The 15,697-nt window shown below is 38.4% G+C and overlaps 2 protein-coding genes across 6 annotated transcripts in view; both read left to right on the forward strand.

Moving 5' to 3' along the window:
• ARHGAP32 (Rho GTPase activating protein 32) overlaps positions 1-15,697 on the forward strand; it is a 207,784-nt gene that overhangs the window by 172,088 nt on the left and 19,999 nt on the right. For all 5 annotated transcript variants that reach the window (XM_055581190.1, XM_055581192.1, XM_055581191.1 and 2 more), the window contains 4 exons: positions 4,570-4,719; positions 13,025-13,127; positions 14,472-14,616; positions 15,078-15,160. In XM_055581190.1, the coding sequence (XP_055437165.1) occupies positions 4,570-4,719; positions 13,025-13,127; positions 14,472-14,616; positions 15,078-15,160 (481 nt within the window). The remainder of the gene's footprint in view (positions 1-4,569; positions 4,720-13,024; positions 13,128-14,471; positions 14,617-15,077; positions 15,161-15,697) is intronic.
• LOC129652510 (N-acetyllactosaminide alpha-1,3-galactosyltransferase-like) lies at positions 6,086-8,840 on the forward strand. The gene has a single exon (XM_055581195.1). It carries the CDS (start codon positions 6,683-6,685, stop codon positions 7,862-7,864), a length of 1,182 nt encoding a protein of 393 aa, XP_055437170.1. The 5' UTR covers positions 6,086-6,682; the 3' UTR covers positions 7,865-8,840.

Genomic DNA, 15,697 nt, shown 5'->3' on the forward strand with positions numbered 1-15,697 from the left:
TTTTTTTCTTTTTTGCATTTCCCAGGTGGTGCTAGTGGTAAAGAACCCACCTACCAACGCAGGAGACTTAAGAGATGCGGGTTTGATCCCCTGGAGAAGGGCATGGCAACCCACTCCAGTATTCTTGCCTGGAGAATCGCAGGGACGGCGGAGCCTGGTGGGCTGCTGTCTATGGGGTCGCACAGAGTCGGACACGACTGAAGCGACTTAGCAGCAGCAGCAGCAGCAAACATACAAAAAAGTTTGAAATCATTTTAAAAACCTTTAAAAAGTGAAAAAGTTTGGGAAATAAAAGGTTTAAAAGAAATAGGACTGTATGTTTATGACCTCAGATAAGGAAAGAGATTTTAAAGAAACCATACACAAAGACGTGATTAGAAATTTATACAGTACAAGCCAAAGACTGGGAAACATATTCTTGACAAAAAGTAACTGACAGGGGATTTATTTCCAGATTGTATAAAGATCTCTTGCCCATCAGTAAGAGAAAGACAGCCAGATAGTGAAATGGGCCAAGAATGTAAACGGTTATTTCACTGATGAGGAAGACTGAATGACTAGTGGACATGGAACAGTGCCTAACCTTATTAGTAAGCACAGAAATGCACTTTCAAGTGGAATATAATGTGTCATACTGATGAGATTAACAAAAATGAAAATGTCTGCTAGAACTGAATAGAACAAAGAAATGAAGAGTAAAAAATGTAAGTATGTCCTATGGGAATATTATGTTGGTAAATTGTTCTAGAGAATATTTTAGCAAAGCTGAAACATGGTTGAAAAGTAACATGCTGTACAGTCCAGTCATCCTCCTCAGCAGGAGTGCCAGAGACATTCTCTCAGAATTATGCATCCCACCTCTAACTTTGTCTGCTTGGCCATCTGAACTCATTACAAATCTTAGAACTTGGGGCATATAAGCAAATAAACCTAATGCAGAGCCCCTTATCTGGCACAAATCATCTTCCTTTAATTTCCTGAGAAATTCCTTCAAGCTCAGACTTCTCTCCCATCGGTCTAGAAGATTCCTGAGACCCAATTCAGAGAACTCTGATTTAAGTGAAATATTATGAGAAAAGAAGATTTTTTAGGATTTGCTGGAGAAATACTGTACTTGTGTAGTTAAAAACATCTGGTGCCCCGCCTCTCTGTGTCAAGGTTTCCTGAGCCCCTATGAGCTGATTGTCGGTATCATAAGCTTTACCTTGGAGATACTAAAATAAATACTGCAAAACTTTTAACTACTGGAAGGACTGGTTGGGTTGGGTTTGTGTCGTCTTGAAAGAAGACTGCAGTGTGAAATCATGTCTAAATGATATGGAAGAAGATAGCCTGTGGCACATGCTGCATTTTAACTCTTAACTAGGGAATGGTGGCTCAAGATGGTAAAGAATCTGCCTACAGTGCAGGAGAGCCAGGTTCTATCCCTGGGGAAGGGAATGGCAACTCACTCCAGTATTCTTGCCTGGAGAATACCGTGGACAGGAGCCTGGCAGGCTACAGTCTGTGGGGTCACAAAGAGTCAGACACGACTAAGCAACTCACACTTTGACATTTACAGGGAATTTGAACAGATGGTGGTGTGATTTGCTTTTGTTTTTTATTTTTTATGCATTTTTTCTGTGGAAATGTCATTGTTTATGCAATGTGGGAGACCTGGGTTCGATCCCTGGGTCAGGAAGATGCCCTGGAGAAAGGATCAGCTACCCACTGCAGTATTCTTGCCTGAAGAATCCCATGGACAGAGGAGCCTGGTGGGCTACAGTCCATGGGGTTGCAAAAATCAGACCCAACTGAGCAGCTAACACTTTCACTTTCACTTACTAGTTTGTTATAAGAAAATGGGTGGGGGCAGTGCAGTATTCAAAAGAAACTTCTTTTAGCCATTTTATTATCTAAGAAATGGGAAGGAAATATAAAGTGAAGAAAAAATTAATGTGAAGAGACATTTATATTTGGAAGTGTTTATTAGATCTTAACACAGACCACCTGATTTTTAATCTTGATTCCATGACCTTAGACATGTTACTAAACACTCTATGCCTGAGTTTCTTCCTCTAAAAGGGGGGTAATAGTGTTTTCCTTATAAGGTCTTGTGAGAAACGAATGGTTAATAAATATAAATTCTTACGCAGTTGCTGGCATGTAACTAAACATAAAATAAATGCCGGCTATATCTGTATTATTATTTGTTCAGTATATTAATAATAATATAACCAAATAATAATATCGGTATTAATATTTATTTGTACTCCTCTCCTCAGTGAGCGCCAACAGCAAGGAGCTGGCCTCACCTGTTCCCCACCGTACTCTCAGGGCTGAGAACAGTTCCTGAGATGTAGTAGGCATTCACGTGCTTGTTGCTAAATGAATACAAGTTAAAATTAAGTTCCCATCCCTTTGAAACATTCCTGGAAATCTGAGACTAAAAGAATTCTTTCTCATATACATCGTATGCAGTTGTCAGAGTCAACAGATATTTTCACCAAATTCACCATCAAAATACAAACGCCTAGTTTTTAACATGTATCTTGGATATTCTGGCCAATTATTAAAATCTGGAAAAGAAATCAGAAATTATTCCTTTCAGAAACAGAATGGAATTACTGAATTTGCTCTGACACAATTACATATCCATGAAATCCAAAAGGATCAACTAAAATCCGTCTTAAATTGTAGAGATTTTAGAAAATGATCAGATTTGAGCCATACATAAAGAAATCATTTTCTAATATACCTACTATTTTAGTAACTACGATCAATGAAGAAAACTGTTATTCTACAGAAGCAGCAAACAGTATCCCTAACAAGAAGTATGTGGAGTGTGTCCTTTCATAAACAGAATTAGAAAACTTTGCTGCAAGATTTAAAACTTTAGAAACATTATGACAGGCCCTATTTCCAGGTAGAAATACTGAATATAACAAATTAAAATTCTTCCAAATATATAATGTTATGGTACTGTAATGCAAATTTGCTTGTTTTTATGTGTTAATCTTATACAGAAATGGTTTGATGGCCACACTTTAAGAACAAAGATTCATAACAGTCTACTAGGCACTGGGGAGAATAAAACACATACAAGTTCAGTAACTTTTAGTATACTAATATGATACATGTAACATCTTCTAAGTTACCCCAGTGTGCTACAAATGTCTCATTAGCAGATAAGAGAGCATATCATTTAATTTTATAGCAAGAATCTCAGATACAAGTAAGGCTGTAATTTCCCCAGAGTGTCACACAGCATGTTAATGATGGCATCAAAATTATACTGATGATTTTGGGTAAACTTTAAGGGGTTGGTATAGAAAAAATAAATTTCCTCTTTAATCTATGTACAAGGGTGACAACCTTGTCCCAGTTTGCTCAGGACTTTCCTGATTTTAGCACTGAAAATTTCATGTCCCAGGGAACCCTCTCAGTTACAGGCAAGCCAGTTACAGTTGATCACCTTTGTACAGTTCATAGAAAAGATGCTTAAGTCTGGAAGTAGTGTTTCGCATAAAATGTAAAGAAAATGTTTAATCTGGTCCGAGTAACCCATCTAGTGGTCCATTTGGGCCACAAGTTAATCTCAGTGCACAGAATTCCCACAGGAGGATTCATCAGTTCATGGGCTTTAGGATTTGGGTTCGCTCAAGAAACTAGTGGGGTTCAGTAAGACCTGTAATCATCTGCTGACCGAGCAGGAGGATTGGGGCCATGTGGCTTAGTCTTCTATCCTGCAGCTAATCTCTGAGCTTACAGTAATTTGTTGTATGTTGACTTCCAGAATAATTTCCCCTGCAGGATGCACTTCTCAGCAAAAATCATTTTTCTAAGTATTTGTTTTTTTTTTTTCAGATCTTTCACTGTTGTCTTTCTAACATATTTAAGTCAGTGGAAATATCTTACTGTATACAATTTGCTTATCTCTTTGATCTACAAAGGCCGTTAAGGTGATGTAGTATGTGATAAATGAATGTTAATAAAGATCTAATGCTTTTTTATGGGTGTGTGTGTCGTACTTAACATAGCCTTTAGTTTGATAATTGTGTGCTATTTCATAATGGGATTGTCCTCTTTATAAAATGAGAAAGAGAGAGTTGTTTCAAGTTTTATTTTCCAGATTATAAATGCCATGAAAATTTCTAACACTAAATAAAATACTTTAGAAATTAACTAGAAATGCAGTTTTCTTATATTTCTACTATGTTAAGTCTTACTTATCATGAAGATCTCTAAAAGCAATATATTAGAGTAAAACTCAAGTCTGAGTTATAATCCTGTAGCATGCTTAGGTAGCATTGGGAAGTTGGCTGGTTTACCATGCTTAACTTAAAAGTCATGAATTATAATACTTCAGTTTGCACACAGTTTCATCAAATAAGACCACAGGCTGGTGAGAAGAACATGAAAAACCATGCTTTTATTTATAAACCAACTCTTTCTTCAACTTCTGCTAAAATTTCCTACAGAATATATGGTATACTTGTAATAGATTATCTTGTAGTTATTCTGTTGAGATCTGCACTTCATTTCCTCTCGCTACAACTCAGGTATTTTCTCTTTATTATTGTTTTTTAGTATCTAAAAAGCACGGCAAGCTCATTACTTTTTTACGCACATTCATGAAGTCTCGTCCAACAAAACAGAAATTGAAGCAGCGTGGAATCTTGAAAGAAAGAGTGTTTGGCTGTGACCTGGGGGAGCACCTTCTGAATTCTGGTTTTGAAGGTAAACATGAAATTTATAATCTCATAATTTCAGTATCTAACCTCTCCCTTTTGATCTCCTATAATCAGTTAGATACGGCAAGCAGCACCTGTTCCATTTGAGTTCAGCAGCACATACTGAATGCTCTCAGGTACTCGCCTGACTTCGGGGTAACTGAGAATCATGAGGGGTCTAGGCATGCACTTTGGCATTAGAGATGCTTGTGATCTGTTCAGAAAGATGAAGACATTCTCACCAAGGGTACAGTAGCTCTGCTGGTTTGCATTATTTTCATGTCTCTCCAGATAACTTCCTCCCTTTTCCTTCTCGCAGTTTATTCTGAAATGTTAATTTCTTTTTTAGAAAAAAGTCATACTTTTGAGATCATGTATTACCAAGACCAGCCTCCCAACTTTTATAGCTAAAAATTTAAATTCCTTTCTCTATAAATTAAATTTTTATTCAAGAATTCAGTGCTTGGAAGAATGGATGGAGGGGCTGAATGGATAGAAAGAAAGGAAAAATGGAGTTTTTCTTTGATTTTTTTGAAAAATAGCACTTTTCTCTACCATCTCTTTTAGATGCTAGAATATTAAGGAAGTCCTTAACTGTAATTTTGATAAGTACCAGAAATAGGTGATTTGTGAAATTCTGAATCTTGATGGGAAACACCCATTATATGCTTTTTAAGAAGACCACTAGTGAAAGTTAGTGTAAATATCAATAAATATCAAGTTCAAATTAAGGCCTTACTCATTGCCTAAAGAATACCAATATACTTATAATATGGATTTAATACAAACTATACCATGTTTCTTGCAGGAGAAGACACAGTATTACCTTAAATAGGTGTTAGTCCCAAACTAATATCAACTTATGGCAGTTATTGAAAATTAAAGAAAAAACAGACAAACCAAAACCCTGAGGATTATTTTTGCAACTAGTCAAAACGCACATGGAATAATAAGCCAATGAGAAGATCACAGAACATCATGGGGAGGGAAATCAGGGATGGGAGACATCTAACTTTACCAATTTTAAAACAGTATTCAAAACTAGAATGTTACTGGTGTAGAGGATGAGATACAACTGATGAATGAAATAGCCCGGAATGTTTAGAAGTAGTTGTTCTAGATATGAATCCATGCTGATAAAGTGTTTTTAAAAAACCAGCTCATGGGGAGGAGTTCATTATAAATACATACAGAAACATGAAATAGCAATTTTGAAAAGCTTAATTCTTGCTTTATGACCCTAAAAGTTTCAAATGTGTGAAAGGGTTAACTATTTTTAACTCATAAAAGTGTTAATACAAAATGATTTTGTTTTGAGATCAATGAGGGAAAAAACCATGAATGAAGAGGTGATTCCAAACAAGTAGCCTCCACATAGAGCAAGTCCCCTACATACGAAGAAGTTCTATTCTGAGAGCACATTCCTAAATTGAGTTTGTCTGTTAATCCAACAAAGTTACGTAGGTATCCAACTAACACGGTCGGCTATGTAGTACTGTACTGTAGTAGGTTTATAGTACTTTTCACACAAGTAATGCATTTGAAAAAACAAGAAAGAAAACATTTTTAGGGGCGGGACCCGCTCTGCACAAACACCGCGGGCCGGGCCGAGCTGGGAGCGTGCAGCCCGCTGCCCAACGCCCGCCGGCTCCCTCGCGCCCCTGCCCGCCGCCCCGGAGGAGCGCCCGGCGGCCGGCCGATGGGAGCGCAGGCGGCACACCCCGCCCCGGCACGCCCCGCGGGGCTCGGGAGGAGGCAGCGCGCTTACTGTTCCGGCAGCCGAGGACGCCGCCGGGGAGCCGAGGCGCCGGCCAGCCCCCAGCGCGCCCAGCTTCTGCGGATCAGAAATCAGAACGCTGCACCTTCGCTTCCTCCCAGCCCTGCCTCCTTCTGCAGAACGGAGCTCAATAGAACTTGGTACTTTTGCCTTTTACTCTGGGAGGAGAGAAGCAGACGATGAGGAGAAAATAATGAATGTCAAAGGAAAAGTGATTCTGTCAATGCTGGTTGTCTCAACTGTCATTGTTGTGTTTTGGGAATATATCCACAGCCCAGAAGGCTCTTTGTTCTGGATAAATCCATCAAGAAACCCAGAAGTTGGTGGCAGCAGCATTCAGAAGGGCTGGTGGCTTCCGAGATGGTTTAACAATGGTTACCATGAAGAAGATGGAGACATAGACGAAGAAAAGGAACAAAGAAAGGAAAACGAAAGCAAGCTTAAGCTATCGGACTGGTTCAACCCATTTAAACGCCCCGAGGTTGTGACCATGACGAACTGGAAGGCACCTGTGGTGTGGGAAGGCACTTACAACAGAGCCGTCTTAGACGGTTATTATGCCAAGCAGAAAATTACCGTCGGAAGAAACATTGAGCATTACTTGGAGGAGTTCTTAAGGTCTGCTAATAAGCACTTCATGGTTGGCCACCCAGTCATCTTTTATATCATGGTGGATGATGTCTCCAGGATGCCTTTGATAGAGTTGGGTCCTCTGCGCTCCTTCAAGGTGTTTAAGATCAAGCCTGAGAAGAGGTGGCAGGACATCAGCATGATGCGTATGAAGACCATCAGGGAGCACATTGTGGTCCACATCCAGCATGAGGTTGACTTCCTTTCCTGCATGGATGTGGACCAGGTCTTCCAAGACAAGTTTGGGGTGGACACCCTGGGAGAGTCGGTGGCCCAGCTACAAGCCTGGTGGTACAAGGCAGATCCCAATGACTTCACCTACGAGAGGCGGAAGGAGTCTGCAGCATACATTCCCTTCGGTGAAAGGGATTTTTATTACCACGCAGCCATTTTTGGGGGAACACCCACTCAGGTCCTTAACATCACCCAGGAATGCTTCAAAGGAATCCTCAAGGACAAGAAAAATGACATAGAAGCCCAATGGCATGATGAAAGCCATCTAAACAAGTATTTCCTTCTCAAGAAACCTACTAAAATCTTATCCCCAGAATACTGCTGGGATTATCACATAGGCCTACCTGCGGATATTAAGCTTGTCAAGATGTCTTGGCAGACAAAAGAGTATAATGTGGTTAGAAATAATGTCTGCCTTTGTGCCAGTACATTTCTGAATTTGAGAAAGTATTATTCTGGCTACTTCCTCAGAAAAGTAACACTTAATTTTAACTTAAAAAAAAAATACTAACAAAAGACCAACACAGCAAATACATATTATTTCTCCTTGTAACTTTGAGCCTTGTAATACAGGAGAATGAACCTGTGGTAATCAGATGTAAATTCCCAGTGATTTCTTACCTATTTCCGGTTGTGGGGGCAGGGAATGGATACACCATCAGTTGAACCAAAAAAAAGAAATTGTCATAGACAAAGAAAAAGCCAGAAACATTCTACATGTGCCAATTGACTTACTGGAGAGAAGTACGCAAAGGGAAGTGTTTGGCAACAAGAAAATGATTGTGAGGGGCTGTCCTCTTAATTTCTGTGTCTTCCTGTCTCTGCTGGGTCTGAAGCAACACAGAGTTGCTTTTGCAGCCGGAGAACTCTTAGTAGGACACAGTCTACCTTGGTGATCCTCAAATGGATCAATTTCCTTTCTTATCAGGATATTGGCTTCTGTGCCAAGACTAGTCAAGATTCCCAATGCATATGGTGAAGATGTTGGGAGTCACAGGCAATCTGAGTGAGTCAGTGGGTGCTCAGCACATAATGAAAACAAAGCCTCCAAGTAAGTTGGCCATGAAATAAGCAAAGAGAGAGTTGAAAGACAGGGAGCTGATCCCTGGGGGGCATTGCCTTCTAAGGGGCACAGGGCATGTGGTTGGCACATAAATACAGCACGGATCCAGGCAGTGTGGGTGGATTATGACAGCTGTCATAATCTCAACCATTATGACAGCCAGAGCAGTGTTGTCTTATAAGATGCTTCTTGTTTTGGCCAAGTCATATTCAGTATGCCGGACTCTGGAACTTGAGTCTTCAGATCCTTGGCCAGACGAAGTGGATGGTGTCCGAGGAAACCAAAACCTTCAGGGGACTGAAGAGAATTGCCAGGGGTTACATTTCCCAGACCTGGGCTTCATGACAGTCAGTTGTCAGCAAGTCCTGCCACCATCTGCCCTAACCCTCAGCCCATCAAGCCCCACGTTGCAGGGCTGACATCAAGGAACCTCTCGTTTCCCCTTCCCCCATCTGCACTACTGAAGTACAACAACCAGATGTGTTTAATAAAATGGTTAGTTGATTTTATGTCAAAAGTAGAGGGGATGGTGATGGGAGATTCAGTCCTTGTGACTGAACACCTTACCATTCAATTCCTTTCTCTAAGAGAAGCTATGAAATTGTATATATTATTTAAAGTTAAGCAAGTCAGTGTAAAGGGAGAAAGGCAGCAACATTTACATATGCAGGCATGTTTATATTTTGCTCGTGTTCCAGTTTATGTCATTGCTTTTCATTTTCAAGCGATTGGCTTAAAGAGCCACCTCACTGGCTTGATGCTCAGCACTGTGGGCTTCTTCGATAAAATGAAACCTCCGTTTTCTCTACTGTTTTACTGTGCCTCCTACTCTTCCGTTCTTGCCAAATTTTTTTACAACCCAGTAAAACAAAAGAAAACCAACAAAAATCCTGAAGAAGTGGGCTTGTAAAAGAAAAGGGAGATCAAAGGTCAGTTAGGACTCTTGCTTCTGTATAATTCAAGTTTTGGGGGATCCATTCTGGACTAGGGAGAGTTCATGGTTTAAGTCTGAAAGCAAAGAAATAACGTTTCTTCAAAGATCAGAGAAAAGGAATGAAGTTTCCTTTTGAAGGGATCTTATTTTTTTTTTAATTCACTTAAATTTAAAATCCAAATGGACAAACTCAAAAATCAATAGTTCAATGTTAAAAAACTAAAATAAAATTCCTGATTTACAATTAAATAAATTATTTTCTCAAAAAAAAAAAAAAAAAGAAAACATTTTTAAGCTTACAGTTCAGTACCTTGAACAGTACAATACTGCAGTACAACAGCTGGAGCTCCCTAGTGGTACCAGCTGCATCACCGCTGCTTTGGCGCTTGCTTCCAGACAGCCTGGGCTTGAGAGAAAGATGCTGCTGTTCTACTGTACTCTGTGTAGTGCTGTGCAGTGAGGTACGGGAAAGCACAGCCGCTTGCAGAGGATGCAGGCACCTGACGGTATGCCAGACACGTGAACTAACGTGTGTTTGGACGTGTGAATGCACATTCACATCTTTGAAAGTTCACAACTTGAAAGTTCAAATGTAGGGAACTTACTACAAATGTAAAGGGAAGGTGCCACAGACTGGGAAAGTCCTTTTTTCTTGGGTATGATGAAATTGTGCTCCTAATATAGTAAATGAAAATGTCATTCAGGTTTGTGAGAAAATTAAGCCCCTGGGTAGAAGAATAGAAAAAAGCTATAAACATATAATTTTGACAAGGAACTAAATAATAAACAAAACATGCAAAAAGAAAAAAAGTCTCTATGCTTATTTGCAATCATGGAAATGTATCTAAGCAATTTTGAGACACCATTTTATATAAGTAAACACTACTGATATAACAAAGCTGCTTTACTAAATTATGATATCCAGTACCATTAAAAACAGCAGAGATTTTTACCAGCAGGTGAAAAATGTTGGTTACGGGTAGCTCTGGGAATTACTGCCTTTTTGAAAAGCATTTTGGCACTCCAGAGCAAGAGACCTTACAGTATTCCTTTCTTGTAGCAGTTCTCTCTCAGGGTTATCCTAAGGCTATAATCCAACAAAAATAAAAATGTTCATTATAGTATTATGTATGAAAGCCAAAAAATTGAATACTCAACTTTTAGGGAAATTGCTGTATAAATTAAGAAGCTATTCAAACTGTAAATTTGAATACAGTATAGAATTTCAAAGGTGTTATGTTTTTCTTGCTTTATTGCTCTTTGCAGACACTGTGCTTTTCTAATGAACTGAAGGTATGTGGCCACCCTGTATTGAGCAAGTCTGTTGGTACCATTTTTCCAAGTGTTTGCTCATGTCGTGTCTCTGTGACACACGGTAATTAAACCCTCCACCAGCAAAAAGATTACAACTCATTGCAGGCTCAGATCATAGTTAGCGTTTTTTTAGCAATAAAGTATTTTTCTAATTAAATGTATGTACATTGTTTTTCAGACACAATGCTATGGCACACTTAATAGACTATACTATAGTATGAACATAATTTATATGCATTGGGAAACCAGAAATTTGAGTGACTTCCTTTATTGTGATGTTTGCTTTATTCTGGCGGTCTGAAACTGAAACTGTAGTATTTCTGAGGTCTGCCTATATATAAAGAGTAGGTATGCTTTCTTGTGGGTTGCTGTTGCTATTTAGTCACTAAGTCATGGCTGACACTTGGCAACCCCTTGGACTGTAGCCTGCCAGGCTCCTCTGTCCGTGGGATTTCCCAGGCATTGAACCCATGTCTCCTTGGGTCATGAAGATCCCCTGGAGAGGGAAATGGCAGCCCACTCCAGTATTCTTGCCTGGGAAATCCTATGGGAGAGGAGCCTGGTCGGCTACAGTCCATGGGGTCACAAAGAGTCAGAGGTGACTGAGCAGGCATGCACTCAAGAAGGAGTAATTGTGGTATAAACAAATAAATATTAATTCAAAATGACATAGTTCTGTTGGCATCTAGAACCTAGTATAGCTACCTCTGCTTAGGGGTATATTCAAAGAAAGCTTGCCTTGGAGTAAGAGTTCAGTTGGGTTTTGAACAACAACCAAGAGTTTTCTATAAGAAGATGGTAGCAGAAGGAGAATCCAGGCAGAGGAAACAGGCTTCCTTTACCTGGAAATTGATGGACTTAGAGCATGGCTGGTTTATTTGGTAAAAGATGAGACTTAACTTGGCCTTGAGTTGTGAAATACAGAAATATGGTAATACTAAAATAGGTGCAAATGGGGAAGGACCTTAAAATCCAGGCAGTTAGAGTGTGACTCTGTGCTTGGACAGCTTGAGTTTGATCCTTATTTGTGCCATTTGTTTACTGCTTGTCCTTATGTGTAAAATTTCATCACTCTTAAGATTCAGTTTCCTCTCTGAAAAGGGAGATAATGATAGAGTTTCTCTGAAAAGTAAATAAGAGTATCTGTTGTAAAGCACTTAGTCTGGCATCTTTTGCTTGCTCAGTAATATACCTGCTTTCTAATAAAATTATTCAAAGCTAAGGAGTTTATGTTTTAAATATAAGTTACAGGATCTGACAGAATTTAAAAGACAGGATGAAGGAAGTACAACACAAGGCAGAAAAACCAAGGAAAAACGTTTTGTAATAATAAAGGAATGATACATACATTTAAGTGAAATGCAGTAGATAAAATTATCTTATTAAAGTATCTTAGTAGTTTCATTCACCACTCTTTCATCCCTGATAGAGTAGTCTTTTGCAGACCAAATAATGTTCTTTCAAGCTATTCTTCTCATGGATTGTAACCGAAAATGATGAAATGAACGTAGTTACTGAAGCCTGTGAATTCATCAGTCTGCAATGCAATATAAATGAAGTTCAGATTTCAGTTACTGTAGATTTTTGGTTAGAAGAACGTTTTCTCATAAACTTCAAACGTTCTGTTCTAGACCGTAGGCCCAGAGTGGCTGGTTGGTTGTGTTAGTTGTTCAGAGAAGTAACCAGAGAGCCTTTCTTTTTCTTTTCTTCCTGCTTTTTGTTGAAGTGCGTTTCATGACCAGCTGATAATATCGAGTCAAAAGTCAGTAATTTTAATATAAAGATAGGCAGGAAATGAAGAGATTTCACTTACTTGAAATTACTTTGACCTTTGCATTATGTTGATGTTTATTGAATATAATTAGAATTAGCATAACTATGAAAAGAATAAAAGAAACTTTTAAAAGTAAAAAATTGAAGCACTTAGAGTAGGTAATTATCATTGGAATAAACATTTAAGTTTGCATATCCATTTGCTGAGTATGAAATTCAGGTGAGTAACTGTTTTTTTTTTTTAATCTAGAATGATGTTAAGAACTAAACAGTTCACCTTGCTGTTGTAACCATCTAAACAAGTCTGTTGCAGAAGATCTTAGGGAAAGTATCCCAATAATTAATGAACTCTTCCACTTACCTCAGTGTAACAACATAGAGGCAGTCTTGGTTATTCAGGAACCAGTTATCTAGTTTAGAGGTGAAATTAGGTAAATATGCTGTTATCATTTTTTGTGGCAGATTAATCTCCACCCCTTACAGCTTTAATTTGCAACTTTCATTTTGCTAAAACATTCTTATTTTTTGTGACTTTGTTTCCATTGAATACTCTCAATTTAATCCATGTCTTCAAAAATTCTCTCTAGTGCCCCAGGTTCTTCAAAGCTGCACAGCGTTCATCGAGAGATATGGCATCGTGGATGGAATATATCGTCTCTCTGGCGTTGCCTCCAATATCCAGAGACTACGGTAAAACCCAACATGGCTTTTTCTTTTTTGTTCCTACTGTAATTCATTAAAATGAAACTGTTTCAGAATTAAGTCACTTATATTGATAATCTTTATTTTCTGTAAGATAGTTTAGATAAAGTAGAAAACTAGCTATATTGTTCTCTGTGTATGTTTTCAACATTTCTTCATTTGTAGTGTCAGAAAACCTTGGCCTCTAATCTTAATACTTTTATTTTCTCTGCAATATTTGAAGATTTTTAACAATTGAATTTGAACCTATGACAACTATGATAGATGAAAATTTACATTATAATAGAATTATTCTTTAATTAAAATGGACAAGAGTGGACCTGTTTATTATTATTTTTAATAAGAGTGAAGCTTTTTCTAATCTTCTTTCGCCCAAGCTCTGTAGCATGTGCTCAAGTGTGTACGTGTCACATATTCCACATCCTTTCCCATTAGACCCCCAGAGACAAAAATAGTGGTATCCTTTATACCACCAATAGAAATTTTAACTTTTTTTTAATCTCTTAGATTCCTGTCTATTCTTAACATGTTGTTATCTTTTATTTTTCACTGTGGTACATGGTAATTGCCATTATTTTATAAGGATTTTAATATTCTAAATTGACCACAGAGTTGATTTCTATTTTCAGAATACATGTTTGGAAAATACTTAAATTGATTCTGGTACTGAAAACAGTACAGTCTTTGACTTCAGATGCAGCAGATCTCGTATTCAGATTAATCCTCTAGGTTGACTAGTGGCCTCTGGTCTGTAGCTTAATATTAGTCAACCTCCTGGAGAATAAGCTTAATCTGCCTTTGTGTTCTGAGCACAATTTTTATTTCACTTACTAAATGCTGCAGATTTACTTTCTGTGTTGGTGGAGAATTGTTTTATAATTGTTTCTGGCTTCCTTATCCCTCTATCATAACACATTCTTGAACTGTACTTCTTGCATCTGAGGAATTTCTGCACATAGTTTTTCATGGACCAGCTGCCATTCAACTCTAGTTTTCAGAACTGCCAAAATATTGGGCATTTAAACACTTAGGAAGTAGAAGTCCTTTGTTTCGATCTGTGTGGTAAGAGCTGCTCTTTCACACAGGTTTCAGAGATTTCTGTCCATTTTAATATTTAAGCTATCCCCTGAATTTCTATTTAGAAAAACACTTGTCTCATAGTCAGACATTTCAATTACTGCTGAATAACTTCTGTGAAATATAGTCATTTGAAGTACATATTTGCTCACTGAGCTGGAGGTTAATACTTTGGACCTTTTCTTTCTGTTTTAAAGTCATATTTGCTTTTCTTTGAAAAAAATTAGTTTTGTTGTCTCTCTTCTATCTTTTTAGCCATGAATTTGACTCTGAACATGTTCCCGACCTGACAAAAGAACCCTACGTCCAAGACATCCATTCCGTGGGCTCCCTGTGTAAGCTGTACTTCCGAGAGCTCCCAAACCCTCTGCTCACCTACCAGCTGTATGAGAAATTTTCTGTGAGTACCAGTCACATTTAAATCAAGTTCTGTTTGCAATTTTGCTGTGGTTTTGTTCAAAACCTGAAAAAGTTGATTTCCCCATGAAAGAAATAGTTATATGAGTAAAAGAGCTCCTTTAAAGAGAAAATATTGATAAAGAACACTTACTGCTAGTTGGTCCACAGTCTTCACTGTTTGCCCCTTTTCATGGTCTCTAACTTTGAGCCATTAGTCTTACTATAACCCTTGGTTATATGTTGGTTATCATAAAGTTTTAAAAATATTATCTTGTATTAGATTTCGGTGTCCACATAGTGTGTGAACAAAGTTTACGTCCTTGGTACTACATTGTTTTTCCTCATCGTTCAGCACCGAAGAGTAAGGTCAATGAATCTCAAAGTGAAACTGAATTGTAAGTGAAGAACTTTCATTTTTACCAACAAAGCTTACTAGTTTATTTTGCATTATGGTTGTTCCAGGATGCTGTTTCAGCAGCAACAGATGAAGAAAGGCTGATAAAAATTCATGATGTCATCCAGCAACTCCCTCCTCCACACTACAGGTAAACCACGCTCTGTAAAATGCCAGCCAAAAATGCCAGAAGTCAATTGTGTGAACATGGGCTCCTGGGGTTTCTAACTGTTTAAATTTCCTTGGAGTTCTGACTGTTTAAATTTCTGTTTTTCCATACATTTGTATTTATATTTGTCTTTGTAGTCCCAGGGTCTGGGCACAGTGCTTGGCATCCAGCAGGCACCCTGGAGCCCTCTCTTCTGTTGCTTACTTTTACAGCCCAGATTAATTTGTATGTTAGCTTGGACTCTTGGAAATAGTTCGGAGGATTTAGTTGTAACTTTCTTCTCCCCCACTAGCACACAACCACACACAGCCCCTTCTCTCATCTTCCTAGAGTGGTTGAATGAGTGCTCGGTGTTGATTTTCTACATTGCTGTATCTATGTAACTGTTATTTACAAACTACATCTAATAGTATGCATGTGTGTGTGCATGTTCAATCACGTCCAACTCTTTGGTGACCCCATTGGCTGTAGCCTGCTAGGCTCCTTTATCCTCCTCTGTGCTTGGGGTTTCCCAGGCAA

The sequence above is a fragment of the Bubalus kerabau genome, chromosome 5 (genome assembly GCF_029407905.1).
Source record: "Bubalus kerabau isolate K-KA32 ecotype Philippines breed swamp buffalo chromosome 5, PCC_UOA_SB_1v2, whole genome shotgun sequence".
Lineage (NCBI taxonomy): Eukaryota > Metazoa > Chordata > Mammalia > Artiodactyla > Bovidae > Bubalus > Bubalus kerabau.

Excerpts from the sequence above, each read along its gene's own strand:
- LOC129652510 (XM_055581195.1), top strand. The coding sequence starts at position 6,683 with ATGAATGTCAAAGGAAAAGTGATTCTGTCAATGCTGGTTGTCTCAACT.